General features: G+C 34.4%; 1 protein-coding gene across 1 annotated transcript in view; it reads left to right on the top strand.

The window, feature by feature from the left end:
- ASCC3 (activating signal cointegrator 1 complex subunit 3) overlaps positions 1 to 21,393 on the top strand; it is a 281,915-nt gene that overhangs the window by 162,341 nt on the left and 98,181 nt on the right. The window contains exons 15-16 of the mRNA XM_082756805.1: positions 16,152 to 16,343; positions 16,671 to 16,895. Coding sequence (XP_082612931.1) covers positions 16,152 to 16,343; positions 16,671 to 16,895 — 417 coding nt within the window. The remainder of the gene's footprint in view (positions 1 to 16,151; positions 16,344 to 16,670; positions 16,896 to 21,393) is intronic.

The raw sequence follows: 21,393 nt of genomic DNA, 5'->3' as shown, positions 1-21,393 counted from the left end.
GATTCAGTAGCTACACCACAGTAGAAAAATGTTTGTGTTGCAACATCACATTAAAAACATGTCTCTTTTCTTGCTTCATGGCATATAATTTAAAAACATCTATAACAATTATTTTCAAGTATTCTCTCAGATCTTGTTCCTGTGAGGGAGCATATTCCTTGAAGTAACCACTGAGGTCTCGTCTAAGGTCTCTTGTCCAAGACAGTGGTTGTAAGTGTCTTCTGTTCTTTCACAGTACCATACAGGTCTGAAGAATTCATTCATTCACAGTGAAAAGTGAGAGGTATAATTGTAGTTGATTATTTTCAACCATTGTGTTAGTACCATAATTTAAAACCAGTGTGAACCCTTATGAAAGACTTCATCTTATGAATTGTTTCCTTTGCTCTCTCTCACTTAACTATGACTCACCTGTTAGAGTTTTATGTTTATCATTTTCTAGGATTCTATGAACTGTTTTCCAGTTGAATTGATCCTAAATATTTAACTATCGGGTGAGATTTGAATGCCTGCATTCTCATAATCCTGCACAGCACCCTGCCACAGTCATTTAAAATACTAATTAAACACAAATTCCATCTTATACATTAGTATTTATGCAGAAAACTAATTATGTTCATTATTTTTCTTTCTTTCTTTTTTTTTTTTTTTAAGCAGAATCAAGTAATTATTTACTCATTTGAAAATTACAGCCTTATAGCCTTATTTATTAAGAACACTTTTTTTTTTTTTCTTTTTTTTTTTTCCTCCTACACAGTCCAGTTTCTTTAAATTTCAGATTTTCGCTTGTGGAAAAGATAAACATTACATGTAAACAGAGATATTTATGATACTAAATGACTAAGGAAATAGGTGGAAGGTTGATGACAAAACCCACAACTATTAATAAACCTGTAAAAGGAAAAGCAAAATGATAATTAAGAACATAAAGAATATAGCTAGAGCATATTGGAAAAAGGCAAGATGTGTAAGATTCTACCCACATGCAAATTCCCAACAAATTCCTTGCCCCCAGCACAAGAAGGATGTTGATCTGTTAGAATGGGTCCAGAGGGGGGCCATGAAGTTGATCAGAGGGCTGGAGCACCTCTCCTATGGAGAAAGTCTGAGAGCTGGGGTTGTTCAGCCTAAAGAGAAGGCTCCGAGGTAACCTCATTGCAACTTTTCAATACTTAAAAGGAGCTTATAAAAAAGATGGAGAACAACTTTTTGCTCAGTCAGATGACAGAACATGGGGGAATGGTTTTAAACTAAAAGGGGAGATTTAAATTAGCAGTTAGAAGGAAATTTTTCACTTAGAGGGTGGTGAGGTGCACTGGAACAGGTTGCCCAGAGAAGCAGTGGCTGCCCCATCCCTGGAGGTGCTCAAGGCCAGGCTGGATGGGGCCTTGGACAACCTGGTCTGGTGAGTGGTTTCCCTGCCCTGGCAAGGGGGTTGAAGGGGATCTTTAAGGTCTCTTCCAACCTGAGCCATTCTATGAAATTCATGTTTAGATATAAAGTTTCGTGCAGTTTTTATGAGACAGAACTAGTAAATATTTGAAAATTAACTAAAAAAAAAAAAAAAAAGCAAATAATTTACTTCACTTATTTATATATTAACTTCAACTATCAAGAGAACTTAAATTTTGGAGAGATTATGGGACTACAGGAAAATGTTGCTGTTACGCATCATCCAGAAATACCTCATTTGATTTCCTTATAAAATGATTTGTGTCATTAAGGCAGAAAGTAAATTTGAAATATCTTCAAAATCTTTGTCTATTGTGGAAATAGGAAAACGTTTCTAGGAACAAGTGTGATGAAATATGTCACTAATAATAAGGGGGGAAAGCTAATTGGGATTGTTGTAGTTCATGGTGATTGTAGTTTTAAATTGAGTATTGAGAGCCATCTCGTGGCCATACTGGTTAATGCATATCTACGCTGCTGATTTTGTAGACTTACTCTATTGTTCATTGTTTCACGTCAGGGCATTTTGAAGAATGAAAATTAAAAATAAACCTAATATTATTTTTTTTTAATGTTTGTTTGTTTCATGAGTAAGACCTAAGTGAGCAGTAACTGCAGGGCAGGGGGACATAAATGCATTCTACTTCCAGGCACATAGCTTGAAATGCAGCTCACAGCACCTTAAGCTGGGAGTCTGTCAGTATAGCAAATGGATAGAAATAGCTCCTCTAAATCATAATTTACATCATCCCTGTTAGATGACTAGAGTTAGATGGCATGAGTCCCTCATGATTTTCTTATGCAGGCAATTAGCCTACATATTAGTGGTAAGAACATGGGGAAATGAAAAGTTCCAGGAGCCTTTGGGACTCTGCCTTCACGCTTAATTCTGAAAAAAAAAAAAAAAAAAAAAAAAAAAAGTGAAAATCTGCTTGACCAGAAAGATGGCTTCTTTACATTCATATGAAATTTTGGAGATAATTTATTCTTATTCCCTCTTTCTCTTCCTTCCTTTCTTCCTTGCTTATCTTCTTACACTCATTAATGGATCATAGTATAAAATACAGCATGGAAAAGTTTTACATGTAGTTAAGTATAATGTATAATATATTTGTATTGTGTGTATATATATATATATATATGTATAAAGTATGTGTATAATAATATATGGGCTACATTCACTGTTGGTAAAACAATGCATGTTTTAGAAAGCTAAAAATTTGTATCCAACAATTTTAAGCATTTATTTTTCCAGATCCATTAATTAATAATTGTTTTGATTGCTGGAATAAGAGTTAATAGTAAATAGAACAACTCAATATTTGTGTTAGTGGAAACCTTTTTTCACCTACAGAGAACTTGTCCGTGGCAAGGGAAGGGCTGTGGTAAGGTAACATATTATGGGAAGATGCATGATTTATATTTGGGGGTTCTAAGGAGGATGAGCTGACTTTATGATAAATGATGCCTTCTGAATAAGTTACCACTGTCACCAGTAGAAACAGTGTAAACTCTCCGTTCCTATTTTTACTATAATGTTCTGTGGTTCTGTTATGTTCAGGCATTTAAAGCCACAGGATGATGTGATCAATTTTCATGTGTAGGGCCATTAACTTTTCAATTGTTCCTTCAGTTTCTCTGTGAGAGGAAGTATTCGGTATCAGAATAAGCAGGGATTAGTGTGAGGACAGATAATGCAAGTTCAAGTAGGTTCCAATTTACTCAGAATAGTAAGTGATATTTAAGAGCTATTGTTGATATTTGCCATCTGGAAGTGTTGATATAATGCCACCTGAGTCAGTTACAATAGAAATTTGTTGCAATGTAAAGTCATTTGAGGGTCTATTTTGTCTGTTTCTTTCCTGGATAGTTTTTGGTCACTAGTCTAAATCAGAAACATGACAGCTGAGTGGTCTCCAGGGTGAGATGTAGCACAGAGGTTTTAGTAGTCTGCACACGGAACCTACAAATGCGTGGTGTGTCTGAGCCCCTGTTCCAGTAGGTAGAGTTCAGCATGTTTCAGGCGGTGGAGCCTGGATGGGGGAGGATGACTGAGCTCAACCTGGGGCACACACTGGGCAGGCAGGGGGGCAGAAATGCTGTAGAAGCCCGCACTGTCTGATGCCTGTCTGTTGTGAAGGGTGATTAGCCTCCAGCTTTACAGAACTGCATGTAGACAGCTACAGCGTAGGTGTCATAATCTCTAACAGAGCCCTGCTATATCAAGCCGCTGGCAGGGTGGCCTGTCTCAAATGGTATGGCAGTTACTTTACTTTCTAGGGGCATTTCTCCACATCAGACAGCATTAGCTGGCCCTTTTATCTTCAGCTTTAGCAAGGTACAGATTAAACAAATATGATGGAACTATCCAGTTATCTGAAGTGATGTCTTCTGAAAGAAGAAATGGAGTAGGAAATCTTTTCTAGGTTGCTCTCAAGATTGAAAGACTGTGCCAAAATTGTAAGTTGTCAGTCTGCTTCTATAAATCTGATTAGAAAGGTTGTCTGATGCTATCACAGAAGAGAGGCACAATAGGTTTTCCTCCAGCAAATGGTCACTGGGGATAGTGGAGGTAATACCAGTGCTGCAAGTAAGCGTAGCCTCTGTGTTTCTATTCTGTGCAAAACTTCTGGAGCAAGATAATCGGCCATTCCATATTTGGAGCTCAAAAAACAATTTAAAAATTGTCTGAAATCCCCAAATACAGAATTAGCAGAAGGAAATACTTCTGTTGAATAGCTTCAGAGATTTAGATTGGAATTCGCAAAGTAAAATATTCTTAGGTATGTAAACCAATTTCTAAAGGTGATATGATCACCAAGTTTGCTTTTCTGACATATCTTATTTATCTATATTATATATTATATTATTTTTATCGATTACTTTATATATCATATAATATTTTATATTGACTTCCAAAGAGCATGAGAAAATCAAGCAAAACAGTCAGAGCTTTAAAAATGTTTGTTACTCTAATCTAATTAAAAGTTCATAGGGATTACATGAGTCAAAGATTCTGCTCTCCTTTTATTCTGATTTTAATTCATAATACAGTAATACCATCTTGAAACCACTGAAATCTGATATACTGGTGATAACCCTGTAGTATGTGTGTGTTACAAAACTTCACAAATTTGATGTTTGCTTTAGCACGGAACCATGCCATTTGGTTCACTTCTGTGCCTTCTGGGAAAGTTTCTCTTCTTCCATACTGGAAAGCTATTAATATGCTTTGAAAGTGATTGCAGTGTGTTAGTTATAGAGTTGTTTTACATGGATAGTACTAGTTTTCACTCTTCATGTAAGGAAAAAAAAAAATACACCTTTATTTGTGTATATATATATTTTTACATCGACTTCATTTTTTTTTTGCCATTTAAACAGCATGGAGATATTCAGTTCTAAAATGTTATTACTTACTTCAAGCAGTAAATTACACAGATACATTAGCTTTAAGGGAAGTGGATATTGTTTAGTATTTTCTTTCCTTCCAGAGTCATGGAATCACAGGATATGTTTGGAAGGAACCCAAAAGGGTCATTGAGTCAAACTCAATGTCCCAACAGCCCAGCAAATGCCGCATTACAGATACAAATTCAAATTCTAGGTAAAGCATTTTGCAAAGCCTTTTGAGATTGGGCTGCTCTTAACAGAAGGCAAAGTTGTGAGATGAGAAATATTTTTTCAGAGATGAAATGCATGAAGGATGTAATGATTTGAACAGATATGAATATTAATTGTAAAGAAGACTTCATATAATTAAAAGTGTTTTTTTTTTTTAAATGGAGCTCACAGTATGGCTTTTAACACTTTGAACAGTCATTAGCACTAATGTATGCACAACAACTAAACAGAATATGGAAACTGGAAATTAATCCAGGTTGGAGGGGGTCTGCTGAAGCAGCACAGCAACTCCCTTGTCATGTTTTGTGCTGCTATGCACTGCATTAAGTGAGAAAGTAGCAGTCTCCTTATTTTTTCCTCTGCCGTGTAGTTAATTCTCCATGGTATACTTAATATAGATGAGATATTTTCTTAAATTTCCTCTAAAATCTATGTGCTGTGTGCGCAAGACCTTTAAATTTGCTTGCTGAAGAAACTGTTTAGCCGGCTTTAAAATAATGGTTTACAGATTACAGTACCTTAACAATAGTGAACTCCTTAGTTTTCACAGAGGATTTCTAATCTTGTTTACAAAGCAGATGGTTGAACTAACATTGACGCAATATTTTTGTCTCATAATGTGTGTAAATATGTTGTAAAAATGATTTACAAAAAAAAAAGATATGTGTTCCTTTGCTCAAAGATGTCAGCTGTATGTGCTAGGTACATGCTTAAATTATGGTAGAGATAGAATACAATCTCTCAAAGCCAAATTTAATTGTAATTAATTGTCTCATCTGTGTGATTTTTAAACTTTACAGAGCAATTTTCATGCAGGCTTCATGAAGTACAAAATATAAATTTGATAATTTTATAATTACCAATTATAAATAATGTGACTGTAATAATGTGACATTATTAATAATGTGACTATAAAGGCTGGATATGGAGAGATTTTGTTGTTGGGGTTTTACTTTTTTTTTTCTTTTTAATAAAGTAAAGGAGAAAGGCATAAATATTAAAACCTTTCTCTCCCAAGGGATCTCATAATTTAGCAGAGGTCTGTTGGAATATCCCTCATTTGAACAGGATCTCATTGTAAAATCAAGCTCTCTTCTTTCTTTGAGCACCTGGTTTCCTCTGGTAAAAAGCCTAATAGTTGCTTCAGTTTAACTGACAATCTGTCTTTAAATTCCCAAGTCTGCTGGCCAAAAGACTGTAGTAATAATAAACTTTCTTGGTACACCACATATTAGATGCTACTTCTGTGCCCTTCCAGGTGTGTAAAGACACCGTGTTACCACTGAATCTGACTTTGCACAATTTATTCACAGGCTTCACAGTTGTACTCTGAGGCAGCAGAGATTGTGAGAGCAGCCTGCTTGCAGTTTGAGATAAAAATAATGAAAAAGACAACACAGTTGTCAAAGGTGTTGATAATATGCTGACTGCAGCATTGATCATAAGTCCTACAGATGATACATATCCCTATGATATGTTTTTTGTCCTGATCATACAGTGGAAAAAATTATGAAACAGTTAAGGCAAGGAGATAATTCTGAGAGAGGTAAAGTTATGGAAATTTGCTAAGGTGTGCATTTGAGTCAGGACATGGGCACAAGGAATAAAATATTCACAGGAAAGCAGGTCCCACAATTTATGGGTCTATTAATTTCCATATAGGTTTGTTGTTTTTTTTTCAGTACTTAGATAATTAATTATCACTCATAATTAATCAGAAGAGACTATATGAACATATGGAAAATCATAAACATCCATAAATTTTAATTTTCTTTTAAGGTTTTTCAGAAGTTTTTCTTATAAAATTTGACATTTGGTGACACTGAGCTACATCTCAAATCCTTGGAACTCTTGTAGAATAGCAAAGAGAAAGGAGGAATAAAACATCTTTGAATCTGAGAGTTGTATAATACATTGTTAATGCACAAAAAAAGTATGCTAACCTTTTATGGGACGCTAATTACATCATGATTTTTCTTTTTTTTAATGGGTCTGGGTACTGTACATGTATCAAGTAAAAAAATATTTTTATCATGATGCAGATGTTCTGATGTGCTAGTTTTTTCTTGTTAAAGTTGAGGTTACGTAGTTCAAGTCAACTAATGAATTGAGAGCATAACTTGACTTTTTTTGTTTAGGAACTACTTTTATTCTACATTTTCTTTTATCATTTCTGCTTTACATTATGTTTATTTTTTTTCCATCTTGTAGGGCAGGAGCTAGAAAAATGAAAAGAACAAGCCACAATACCGAAACAAAAGACAACTAATACTTACAGTTTCTCTCTAAAAGGAAACAATTATTTTCCTGTTTTAAGATAAATGTTAGTTTTTTATGGTCCCACGTACTGATGCTGGTCGAAAGTTGTTTGAAAACCCTATGGATTATTAATTCATACTACACATTTACAATTACCTAAAAAACTTTAAAGAGAAATTCCTTTCTTCTGAAGAATCCTCAATATGTCACTTTGCATAGCTGAGAAGCTGCTGTGGACTGTTATAGTTTAATTATGAATTGAGAAATAAGCTTACTGTTTTACTGTTCACAGATGGATTTTATTTTCATGGCTCAGCAGAGTGGCAGTTTTGAGTATTACAGAGAAGCAAAGGAGGTGTTCTCAGATATAACAAATACTTCTACAGAAACCATGCAATATCAGATTTCTGTTGAAGCAGAAATATTGAAATTTCTGCACAGTTAAGCACAGCAACAAAAGGCTTAACTAGGTCTCTAGAGGATGTCAGTATTTGAACTGAAACAGGTACAAATTCATCCTTACTGTTGCCATTCTGCCCTTGCATGTCATCAAACTCTCCCTGTATCAATTTCTTTTCATTGTTGTATGTGTTCCCTACTGGCTAGTTTCTATAACAGCAGGCTGAAAACACCTTCTGCTGCCAGCAAAATGGACCAAGACTGATGACTCCTTCATTGCTGCAGTCCAAGCGTTTAACAAATATGGCAGCAGAGCTTCTTGTCTCAAGGGCCAGAGAAGTATAGATACTTTTCTGCATTTTATATATTTCATACATCTATTCCCAGGGAGAGAATAGTATGATTCTAAATTGATGAGAAAGAAAACCAAAGCTTTATATGATTTTGCATGCATTTGAAAATCCTGTTATAAAATTAATTCAATTTTAATTGATGTTCATTTTTATGTTATTGCTAAGCTGAAATATTTTAACACTTCTGTTCACTGTAGAGTGCAGATTTACATCATACTGAAGTAGTGCAAAAATGTCTTTGCATAATTTATATTACATTTTCTATAAACAATAGAAATATTTTTATCATTCTACAAAATATGAAAATTAATTAGGAAATTAAATGTGTATTTTATTCTTCTTGTATTTTCACTAATTCATGGTGCTAAGCTGCGTCATTTCCTTTCTGAACCTAGTGCTGGTTCCCATTTGTGTTTACATAGAATTGTTTTTCATTTTAAGTTCTTAAACCTTGTTACCTGAGTACCATTAATTCCTTCAGTTGTAAGATAAGACACCCCAGTCTGGCTTTACCTGAAAAGTTACACTGTTCCATGTTATTAAATTATAAAATGTTACAGTTACACTGGTTCATGTTATTAAATTCTGGTTCAAATTGAGTTAGTGTGTTATCTATACAAATAGGCGGGTTTTGTTTGTTTGTTTTTCTTTTTTCTTTCTTTCTTTTTTTTTTTTTCTTTATAACAGCTGTATTTACAGAATTCATTTTAATTTAAAAAGAAAAATAGCTTCCCAAGTTTTTTTCTTCAAAGAATTTCTGCAAACACCTGCTCTGTAATAAATAAATAAAATGATGGCTTTGAAGAAATGAGGCTATTATTTCAGTCATAGCTTGCATAGGTTTCTTGGCAGTTGTTCCTAATTGTCCGGACTTTTCCTCCTTTCTATTTTTAGTGCAGTTCTGCTAATTGTGGTTTAAATACACTGAAACAGAATTCTTTGAACTCTGCAGGGACTTTCTCTGTGTTTTACAAATAACAGCAAATCAGTATGTTATATAGACCTGAAGTATTTTGAAAACTTTCACTGAAGAGGGTTAGGGTTAGCTCTGTTCTGGTGAAAATTATGTGCACCTGTGTGTATGTGTAGAGAGAATTACTTTTAGTGCAACAACTGAAAAGCAGTCTGTGCTCCACTGAGGAATAAGGACAGATTCCTATTCTAAACAAGTATTTATAAATTATAAATTGACAGGAGACAACCCTCAATATATGAAACCTGCCTACACGCAAAGAAGAGAAGGTTCAGAAGAAAAACGGTAGTAATACTATAATAAAGAAAATTAGTCCTGTGTTCTGTTCCTTATGTTGTTCATTCAAAGAATTGTTATCCTTACATTTATATTGATAGGATATGCTACTGAGGAATATGTTTAAGCAAAGCAGTCACACTACTCTCCTTTCTTTCTCCTTCAGACGTATTTTTAGAGCACTTTACAAAAGTTACTGAGGTGATTTCAGTAAATTGATCAGAGCAGTAACTCATAGGTTTAAACAATTCTAACTTTAATACAGTGAACTTAAATCTCCAGAGGGAGACAATTAGATTATTGACTCTTCCAGGAGAAATTCAAACTGACTCACATTTGTTTGCCAGAATTACCTTCTTCAAATACTATCTTGCCAGGTACCTGCTAATTATAACTCAGTAAAAGAGTAAGTGTTGGACAGAGATATTACTTCAGGATATCTATACAAAGTTAATAGCTAGATACATTTTAAAAGTGAAGGTTTAGAGAATGAGCGTGCATACTTATTAAGTAGAATAGCATATTGGCCAGCCTGCATCCGTCTACATTCAGTGATCTACTAGGTCATGCAAGTCCTTTCCACTGAGTTAGAGCTCTTGGTAGTCTGAGTTCTCCACAGGAACCAGCTGCAGTGTGAGCAGTGATGCCAGTGCTGCTGTTCCCAGGAAAGAGCAAGAGAAGTAGTGAGAGGGCATATCAACAAAGAAGCACTACCTCAATCCAGTGTATTAAACTGTTGGGTATCATTTTCAAAGTGACATATATAACTTTATAGAAGAGCTTCGTGACAAGTCATTTATATGTGATTTAGAAGGTTTTTACAGCCAGACGGTAAATAACAGCACCTTTATTTCTGTCAACATAAATCAGCCAATGAACAAATCTCCTGTCATTTTTTAATAAGTAAATAAAGAAATAAACTTCTTTGATTTCATATTCTTTAAGCTATATGTAATAAATCTGTGCCCTTGTTATCTGCTTCCTCCAGTTTCAATTTATTATACAATTTGCCTGCATCGTGACATCATCAATGTAGGCATCTCTAATTTGAAATCTATAAACTAAGTCTTCTTAAAGTAGCATTCCTTCTGTCCCTAATCTTGATGTAGGGCAGAGAACATTAATAGGTCAGGCAATTACAAATTTAGATAAACAGGTTCTTAGGAAGGGAGCTGTGTCTGATAGAAGTCCTCTCTTTTTGTCTAGATTTCATATTTTCTGGAAGAATTAATTTTATTTTTTTCTTAATATCAGTTACAGGGCTCCCTATTCTAAAGCATAGATGTATTTGAAAATTTTATATATTATGTTTAATATAATGTAAATATAATTTACATTAAAGTAAATAATTTATGTTGTTTCTTAAGAGATAGGAAGTAAGACAAGATAGGGACCAATAGTTTAGTATATATTCATCACAGCAACGTAGTCAACTTTTAAATCCTTGAGGGAAAAATTATTTGAAAAGCTAATTCTTTGCTTCTGTAATAAAATACTAATTTAATTTTGCTCCTGCTGCATAACGTGACACTTCATCCTTGCCCTAGAAACAAATGCTGATAGCTTAGTTATTATGCAGACAGTACAAGTTGAATAATACAAATAAAAGTTCTAACTCATAAAAGAGAGTCCTCAGGTAAAATCATTATAGCTCAGATGCATTCCTTTTTTCTCCCTTTAGACTCCAATATATTTTTCTTCAAGTTCAGTTTCTTGCATAAACTCTGTGATATTGTTACTGCTTGTCATCATGGTTTAGTATTTTCTCTGTATTTCATATTTTTGTTCTAACTGTGCATCTTAAAGTCATGTTTGTTTTTTTTTTCTCCTGTAATAAGAAACTATTATATTTTGACTTCATACTTAAGGAGCCCTTGTCATAGATATTTTGTCACTATCTAAATTTTTATCTCTCCCCTTTGAAACAGCGGTTTTAAATAATAGAATATGGTTTGGCTTGTATAGATTAATTAATATGTAATATTAAAATAGTGAATTCTGAAAAGCAAAAATAGTGAATGCAATCCTAAAACAAAACCATGCAATCCTGTGAGCATTTCTTTCCCTTTCTCTTGGTCCTTATATATACTGCTGTTCTGATAGGTTTCTCTCTTCACTTCCTAAATGGATGAAAACTTATTTTATTTTACCTTAATCTCACAAATTTTGAAATGGAGTCAGTATTTTTTAAGTGAGGTAGGAAGAGAAGATTCAGCAGTGAAATTAATTGGAATTAAAGGAAGCTCGTTTTGTTGCAACTTAAAAAAATTCAGGTTAGCCAGAGAATTACATTTTCTGATGTCTTTAGGAATGTTACAAATTAGTTGTTTTGGAAATAACTGAGCTGCATTCATCACACAGTAGTAACACTAATTAAAGTTACCATTCATTGAAAGCTGCAGCAAAAGATACCTTATTTTGTGTGTTTTAGATGTCTGTGATACCTGTGCTGAGTGCAAGCACTCAGCAAATGAAGCTAACAAGGCCTCAAAATTAAGAGCTGGTACTTCGTAGGGTGTAAAGAATGAACGATGGGAATAAATTGCTCAGAATTGTTCAAACCAGTGAACAAATACGAAGGTGCATTCTGAGCAAACTACAAGTGCCGCCCTATTGTGAACTCCACAGAAGGGAAATTACAATGATTGAGTCTTACAGTCATAAGCATGAAGTTTTGCTGTAGTTAAGGTGATTGTGAGAAAAATACTAGAACAGTCTGTGCCATTTCTTTTGCTGGAAGAAAATTCATGATAGTAAAAAACTGTGTTATTAGTGGAAAAAAACGACCAACATTCAAAGTTGCAAACAAGTTTTTTCAGAACGAGGAAGCATGAAGAAGAAATAAGTAATATATAGAAAGAAAAATAAAATATGATTTTACCAAGTAGTGGCAATATTAGTCTGTCCTAATTAGCATATTAATCAGAGATTAACAAAAAGACATTAACTGAAGTTTCAATTATTCGTAGCTGCTTCTTGTAATCAAGCTTTATTGCTCTTTTTTACTTGTTTTTTAGATAAAATAAGAAAAAAAAATAGCTATAAGCCTGTTGAAAATTTAATTCTTTATGGCCAATGATGTATTCAGACAAAAAGCATGCATCACATAGTCTTTATGAATGACAATACCTTTGTGATACCAGGTGCAAGCAGAAGGTAAAGAAGTGTGAAGAGTTATCTCTAAAGGTTGTTTAAATATTTTTTCTTTTATGTGTGCTTCATTTCTAATTAAAATTAAAAAACATATTCTTAAGTGTCTAATTGCAGCATTTTTAATATCTTAATCAAGAAGTACATGAAATTCAAAACTCTGAAAGGAGAAATGTAGGTGACAGCAAACTAAACTAGGAATTTATTTAATGCATAGTATTTTAAATGCACATGCACATGTAAGCAAAGGTCATAAATCTGCAGCCCTCTTGAGCAATAAGGGAGAGGAAAGAAAATCAATTCTAATCAGGCGACCAGTGCCAGACCTCATAACAACGACTTCTCCCTGCACCTGAGACACTTAGTACTATTTCATATACATTTTAAGCAAAATGCTTTAGTCTGTAATAGGAAAAGATGGGGGTACTGAAACTTTTAATAGTTTCACTTCTGTTATATAGTAATTACTTGTTTTGTTGTCTCTGAAATCATTTAATTCTAGATTTAACAGAACAGCCATGCAATTCATTGAAGCGAAATCTTAGGAGGTCTGTTTGCAAATATGCTGCCATTAATGGATATATGTTGTGAAAGCAGTCTTCCAAGCCATCCTGAGATATCTTTTGATATTTTTTGAGAAACATTTTCTCAAGTGTTTGTAGAATTTGGTTACTTAGTTGTTCTTGAACTAACTTGCCTGCTATCTCTGTAATTTAAAATGTCCACGAATTTATGAAAGAAAATCAAGTCAATTTCTGTACAGTTAATGGAAACATCATCATTTTCAGGATTTTAGATAGTTATTTTATTGGATTGTCATTTGTTTTTTGCTATGTCAAAAATAAGCTTTGAGTTTTTCATTTAAAAATTAGATGTTTAAAAAAATACAGATGAACATTTTGATGATGAAATAAAACATACAGGTTGTTTGGCTTAATGTCTGTAAAATTTCATGTAATGCATCTCTATATTGGTTGCTCCTCAGCCTGTAAGTCTAGCACATCACAGATTCAATAAATGTTTAGACAAAACCTATGAATATTAAATATTCCAAACATATTATTTTAGAAAAATTGGTAGATTTTAGGAGCATTTAAATATACTTTCTTAACATGCAACAGCATGTATATAGTTGTAACTAGATATTTTTACGTGATTAATTAATCTTAAGCTTATAAGTACTTGGGTTATAGTCAAGATTGTCATTGCCACATGTTAATGGCAAATATTTCTGGCATACAGTGTTCCCTTTCCTCCTCCTTTTTTCCTGTGTTCACATTCTCAGGTACCTTTCTCTGAGTTAGTGATAATGTACATCCTTTAACTATAAACAAAAAGTAGTTTCCTTCTCTATATAGCATAAGATTTTATTCTTCTACTTTCCCATTAGTAAATTGGTCTGTCTTTCAACCACATTATACAACGTAAACAATCAGGTTACAAACAGAATTATGTACTTTTTAAATTGTGGAGGTTTAAGTGCAGGATTTGGCTTTTTTCAGCTACAGATAATTTTTACAGTGTAATATTTGATATTGAATAATTGTGCTTTCTGAAAAAATAGTTACATTAATACCTTTAAAATAGATGTGTGTGACCAATAAAAGCTCTACTAAAAAATTGGAATGTCTGATGGTTGTCATACCACATAGGAAGATTTACTTTATTTAAGATACAAGTTAATTTCATTACTAAATGATTACAGAAAGTTCTGAACATAGTCAAGATCAATTCAAATTCTTAGCTTTCCAACTGAAGTGAATTTTCCACATGCCTTTCTTCTGTGGGATTTGTTGCTGATACACTATCAATGCAGTCCTTGGTGCATTTGTGTTCTTTATGAAGTATTTCTTTTCATTCTCTGGCTCATAAAACAATGGTGCGTGAACTGCACAACCACTTTTTCAACTTCTTTTTTATTCATTTTTACACACTGCAGTGCAAATTAAATTTGCCAAAAAATCTTGTGTAGTTAAAAGCTGAATTTGATTTCCTTTAAATGAATAGTAAATAATTACAGCTAAAGCAGAAAAGATCAGATATTGAGAAACTGGATAATTATGAAGCTAAGAAAATGTTTTTCCTACAGTATTTTTCTTTTCATGTCCTCTTTTATAATTGCATTCCCATCTCCCTATTTATTCCTGTGTTTGCAGAGATTTATTGTTCATGTTTGGCAGTATGCCAGTAATATGAACTATATTTTTCTTTACTTTACCCACTCTGTATCCCTTAAGTCAACTTTCAGTGGCTGTATGTCAGATACTAGTAAATATACAGTCTGGAGAGGAGAAAAAAAAAAAAGAGAGAGAGAGAAAAAAAAACATAATTTGATCTAGAAATAATTCACTATAATATACAGGGCTGAAAGTACAGTGTCAGAGTTAAAATACCCTTAACTCTTCTGTGGTCTATAGAAAAGTACCGATTTTCTGTTGGCAATGATAATAAAGAAATCTATTTTAGGGAAAGATCAGAGTGGTCATTACCACAACCCCCCTGGTGTCATAGCCAGCAGTGATCTGTTTTGGAAAGTAGTGGTATTCAAAAGAGATGGGAGGAAAATCAGTAGTTTTTGTGGCAAATCAGTACGTTGAAACATGAAAATCTGAGGAACCAATAGCCAGGGCCAAGGTTATAAGAGTTTTCATAAAGCATGCTTTGTGGCCTCATAGGTAAGCTCATACAACCTTGTTTGAAGGTCATTTATTCCAGTTTACACTAGGACTGTTCTGCCCTTCCTCCTGTCATCTTAGTTATAATGAAAGAGCTGTACCTTTTGTGATGCTTGAGCGTTAGCCTAAACCCATGTTTCTGAAAAGAAAGAGAATGGTTCCCATTCGGCTAAAATGGCATAAGCTCTAGAGGTTTGGGTTTCCTGTGTAAATGGCTGGGTTTCTCTTTTCCTTCCCTGTTGTTTCTGGAAGACACACTCCAAAGCAATTCAAGTTTCAGATTTTAGTATTTGGAAGGAATATTAGCTTTTCTTAACTTTGAGTCCCTATTCAGTTTAGGGGAAGCATGGCAAAGCTAGCACCCAGAAATAAGGGAGACATTCTTATGGGGATCTTACTTGGAGGGAGTCTGGAAGACCTGTGATTTTTGCTAACTGAGATCCCAGCCTCCTGTGCATGGCAGGATGTAAATGTGAAAATGAGGGGTAGGTGAACAGTTTGGTTAGATAGTGTGAACTTCTTAATCCACACTGTGCCAAGATGATGCAATGGCTGGAGGTGGGAAGGGTATCCCTTTCGTAATGTTAAGTATGGTTTGTGGCCTGCTACTTAAGCCTGTTCTAGCTGCTTGCATAGTCTGAAAGAGTTTATTTTAAGTAAAAGAAGTACATGAATTGTCTGTTTTCAGTGTTCATGCTGGTTATCCCTAAATCTGGGTCTCGGTTTTACATGAAGCTCTATTTTTTTAAATAGTATTCTTTTGAACAATTAAGTATATATTCTTTGGAAAGTAAGAATAAAATTCAAATTAATTTATAGCAAATTGTGAGCTATTGGTGCTGAGAAAAAGCTTGACATTAATAGAAATAGTTCCTTTCATATGATTCATAATAATTTTTTTTTTCTTCCTTTTTTTTTTTTTTTTTTTAATACAGGGCTTCTTGTACTGTAATTGGAAGTGAATTTAATTTTTATGCTTGTCTATTCTAGGTACAGAGATCCAGAAATAAGCAGTTACGTGAGCTGTTTCCAGATGGATTTAGCATTCATCATGCAGGAATGCTGCGGCAAGACAGAAGTTTGGTTGAAAACTTGTTTTCTAATGGACATATCAAAGTCCTAGTTTGTACAGCTACACTTGCCTGGGGTGTCAATCTTCCTGCTCATGCTGTTGTTATTAAGGTAAGAGATGATATACTCTGCACATGGTTATCTGTCTTAAAAGAAAACTGTGAAGAAGCACAGATAGTAAGATATTTATTGTGGGTTTGGGGGCTGGAGGGGAAATGTCTGATTGACTTGAAATGTTATTTATATCTCATTAAACTGATTCTCACCAGTGGGAGTCTAGTTTGTATAGTAAAGATTTAAATATATCAAAGATTATGAGAGGATTAGTTAAAGTACACTTCTGAAATCATGCTGTATTTGCCTAATTTCAGTATTCAGCTCATCAGGATTATATTCATGTGTATTTATGTTAATTTTTATTAACTTTTCCTCAACCAGGGAACACAAATATATGCTGCAAAAAGAGGCTCCTTTGTTGACCTTGGAATTCTAGATGTCATGCAGATATTTGGTCGAGCCGGAAGGCCTCAGTTTGACAAATTCGGAGAAGGCATCATTATTACAACTCATGATAAACTCAGTCATTACCTGACTCTTCTTACTCAGCAGAATCCAATTGAAAGCCAGTTTCTTGAAAGTCTTGCAGACAACCTAAATGCAGAGGTAACTTTTGAATTATTTAGCACAACTAGCAACTCTAACAGCAATAATATTATTTGGAAAAAAAAAAAAAACACGTTATTTTCACACATGAAATATCTAAAATGGAATTTCCATATATTACTGTGAGTCTTTAAGTGTATATTTTAAAGAGGAACGAACTGTTAGACATTAAAATATTGCAGGCCTTACACAAAAGGTAATAGATAATAGAACTTGTGTGGAGGGTCAAATATCATTAAGATAAAGCTGTAGAAACACCTAGCATTTACATTTAATCAGAAGTGCCTTATTAAAATTTAAGCAGTAAGTATTCTACATAACTTCAAATTGAAATCTTCAAGAAATTAAAGCACATCTTTATATTAATAAACTCACTTCATTTGGTTGACCACAATATACAAGGAGAATAATGTACTTGGCTTACACTCTTCTCTTTGGTCTCACTTTCACAGTTTCTCAGTTTCACAACTGCTTTATTATAAAATGCAAGTTCTCAGTTTACTTCAGGTTCAAAGAAAACACATCCGAAGATGTAAAGATTTGTGCTAAGACTGAGAGTACTGACCTCCATTATATTAAAACTATTCAAAAGCTAAGCACACACACTTCTTTAAAAGGAGCCTTCAGAAATTTAACCATGCTTAAATGAAGAAAAGAATGTAGTTTTACAAACACCCTTATGGTTTCTTCAGTGAAAGTAAAGGAGTTCAGCTAGACTGAAATGTCCAGTGACATCTTAAAAGTGATAATGATTCTTAAAGATGTGAAATTTGTTTGGTCTATTAGTGATGGTCTTGCTATTTTAAGATGCTTTTTCTGTTTTGTCTATATAATTCTAGTATATTTTGGTATTTTTTCTGCCTTATCATCACTTTAAAGTTATTTCAGCATTTCAGTTATTCAATCATGAATAATAATTTTAAAAGGAAATTCTGGAAGGGAGCAGAAATGGATGCGGTGACCTTTTAGAATGTCAAGATTCATCCCTTGATTCTTCTTTAAAAATGACTAAGTTTGATAATTCACGTTTAAAAAAAATCTTTTAAGGTTTCTTGTAAGTTATTGATTCAGTTCCTGTTAATAGGAAAATTCTCTGTTCGAGTATTCTCCCTATATCCAAGTTCTGTCACACATCAGAACTCGAATAAGGTTTAGCTGTGATGCAAATATTTCCTTACAGCTATTCCTCTTTAACTCAAGTTTCTGAAGTGGTCTGAGTACAGTCAGGAAGAGAGAAATTAAACTCTCCCAGCACATGGGATCCAAATGTGAGGAGAAAGAGCCATTTGCAATTTTCCCAAACCTCTTCATCACATTAATAAAAATAGTTTAAGTCCTAAAGTTGGTTGTGAAAGCCAGGATTGCTTGCACTTTTCAGCACCCTAAAAATTAGCAGGGATAGGTTTGGTCCTAAGTCATAAAATACCTTCAGATCTAGGCTTCCTCTTTAGTGAGTGAGACACAAGGTGCATTCCTAGAGGACATTTTGTTGTTGTTGTTGTTGTGTTTTTGTTTGGTTGGTTGTTGTTGTTATTACTATCATTATTATTATTATTATTATTTTATTCTTTATACTCTCTCTCTGAAGTATTTCAAGTACTTAACTTTAAATATGCTTCTTACTCTTCGGTTCCTCCAGTTAAGTAAAACGAATGTGGTTCCACACATACAGCTTGTTTTGTACCTTAATGAAAACAGAAATTTGGAAAAACAGAATAGAATCTAATCTATTACCTGTGACGAGCTATAAACAAATGTATTTCTTATTATTTAGAATACTTTTTCCTTTACCTCTACCTGAGAGTTAGTCAAAACTTCTTGTTCAGAGAACATACTACCTCAATAGAGTAACTTCTGCTGATAGTCTGTACAATTCAGTAAGGTGTGCAGTATCTGAACTTCAAAAGTCAAAAGTATTTGAAAAATATTTCAGCTCTGGATATAACAGTTGAAAAAGATGTGATCACTTTGACAAGTCCTTTTTTTTTTTTTCTGGGAAATCTCTTAACTGCAGCATGTATGGTGCAAGATTCTTGTTACATAGATGAAAAATTCCCATTTGTGTTAGAATCATATCTTGCATGCCCATATTGAAGGTATTCATAATGAAACAGAGTTCTAAACAGAGGACAAATACATAACATAAGTAAAGAGCTTTTCAGTGGACGTCACATACTTTCTGATGAAGGAATAAAGAGTTGAATATTTTCTTCACAACAAAGAACTTATGTTCTGTTTTTTATTTTTTTTTTTATTTTTATTTTTTTTAGTATTTTTATTTTATTTTGATGGTGGAACTCTAGTTCCTCCCACCTGTCAGGTCAGTGTAGAATTACAAAAACAATTTGCAATAAGCACCTTTTGAGAAGTGGGTCAGTGTAGATCTCTGTGATTGACTTATAGTAAAAGACAAATGGCATAGCTGTACACTGCTGTTTTTTTCAGGCATGTTCTGTGTTGCTCCAAATTGTCTAGAAGTTATGTGGATGTGCTAATGTGCCTAACTGAATTATGTAAGGAATCTCTTGTATTCCTTCCACAGAGCTCCAGCAGAAAAGCTAAGGGTTTTTTTGTTTGTTTGCTGTATGTCTGTGTGCAGAAAATACTGTATTGATTTACTTTAAAACATTTTGTTTATTTAGTTTAGCAAAAGAAAGCTTCCAAGGAAGTACAAAAGCTCTCTCACTAGCTGGGAACTAGAGCTACAAGAAAGAAAAAACATAATTTTGGCCAATATTGGAAGAAGAATGAATTGCACTGTGATCTGGAACAGCCCTCCTTTTAGGAGTAGTGGAGATAAAAGAAGTCTACTTTCTAATGTGGTGAAGATGGTGTTTATATGATGTGATTGCATTTGAGAAAAAGAAGATTTGACTTGAAACTCGAGTTTCAGTACTGTTTCCTCTCATCTGGTAATGCTTCATTAAGACAGTATAAGATATTAGCTATTCACTTCCAGCATATGATATTCTGGAGAGGGAAGAAGGGAGGGTGGTTTTAACAGGTTGCTCCTCTAATCTGAGCTGTAGTTCCAAAATGCAGAAATCTTCTGGCAATTCCAGAAATCACAGGGGACTGTTGTATGGCAGCTTAAGGGGAGTTGTTGTTTTTTTTTTTTTGTTTGTGTGTTTGGTGTTGTTGTTTGGTGTTGTTTTTTGTTGTTGTTTGTTTGTTTATTTGTTTGTTTTCCTTAGAGTACAAGTGAATTTACATTCATTGAACTTTCTACGCAGAAGAAAAAAATAAATTAAATCACAGAATGGTTTGGGCTGGAAGGGACCTTAAAGCCCATCCAGTTCCAACCCCTTGCCATGGGCAGGGACACCTGCCACCAGACCAGGTTACTCAATTCCCCATCCAACCTGGTCTTGAACACATCCTGGGAGGAACCTTTTCCAGTGCCTCACCACCCTCATAGTGAAGAATGTCCTTCTTTTATCTAATCTGCCCTCTTTTAGTTTAAAACCATTACTCCTTGTAATATACGTAACTACACTCCCTGACAAAGCGTCCCCATCTTTCTTGTGGGTATTCTTTAACTATTGGAAGGCCACTATAAAATGTCCCCAAAGCCTCCTTCTCCAGGATGAACCCCAACTCTCAGCCTCTCTTCATGTGTCCTTTGATCATCCTCATGGCCATCTGGACCCACTGTAACAGGTCCGTGTCCTTATGTTGGGGACCCCAGAGTTGAACATAGTACTCCAGGTGGGGTCTCACAAGAGCAGAGTAGAGGGAAAGAATCACCTCCTTTGACCTGCTGACCAAAATTCTTTTGATGCAGCTCAGGATGTTTGTGGTTGGCGTTCTGGGCTGCAAGAGCACATTGCTAGCTCATGCTGAGTTTTTCATTAACCAGCACCTCCCAGGTCCTTCTCGTCAAGGCTGCTCTCAGTCCATTCTCCACCCAGCCTGTATTTGTGCTTGGTATTGCCCTGACCCAGGTGCCCTGACCTTGCACTTGGCCTTGTTGAACCTCATGAAGTTTGTAAATGCTCACCCCTCAAGCCTGTCCAGGTCCGTCTTGATGGTACCCCTTCCCTCCAGAATGCCAACCGCACCACACAGCTTGGTGTCATCTGCAGACTTGCTAGGGCTGCACTCAATCCTACTGTCCATGTTACTGAAGCAGATGTCAAATAATAACAGTCCCAGTTCCTGCCCCTGGGACCACTCATCACTGGTCTCCACCTGGACATTGAGCCATTGACCACAACTCTTTCAGTGCTACCATCCAGCCAATTCCTCATCCACTAAATGGTCCATCCATCAAATGCAGTAGTACTCTGAAAAATAGTGCTAGTACACACTGCAGAAATAATTGGGTTACATTAAAGCTGTAGCCTTAAGAAGTTAATTCTCCTGTCCTGTCAAAATAGTAGAAGTGAAGAAGGAAAAAATAGTTTCATAGTGGGTATCCATCTAAATTTATCTAAAGATACATAGAAAATATATGGTGTGCAATATAATAAAAATTACTTACAACTACAGCAGTTTT

Source organism: Aythya marila (genome assembly GCF_965140915.1).
Source record: "Aythya marila genome assembly, chromosome: 3".
Taxonomy (NCBI): domain Eukaryota; kingdom Metazoa; phylum Chordata; class Aves; order Anseriformes; family Anatidae; genus Aythya; species Aythya marila.
Note: the sequence above shows the minus strand (reverse complement) of the source record. Positions and strands in the feature narration are given on the sequence as shown.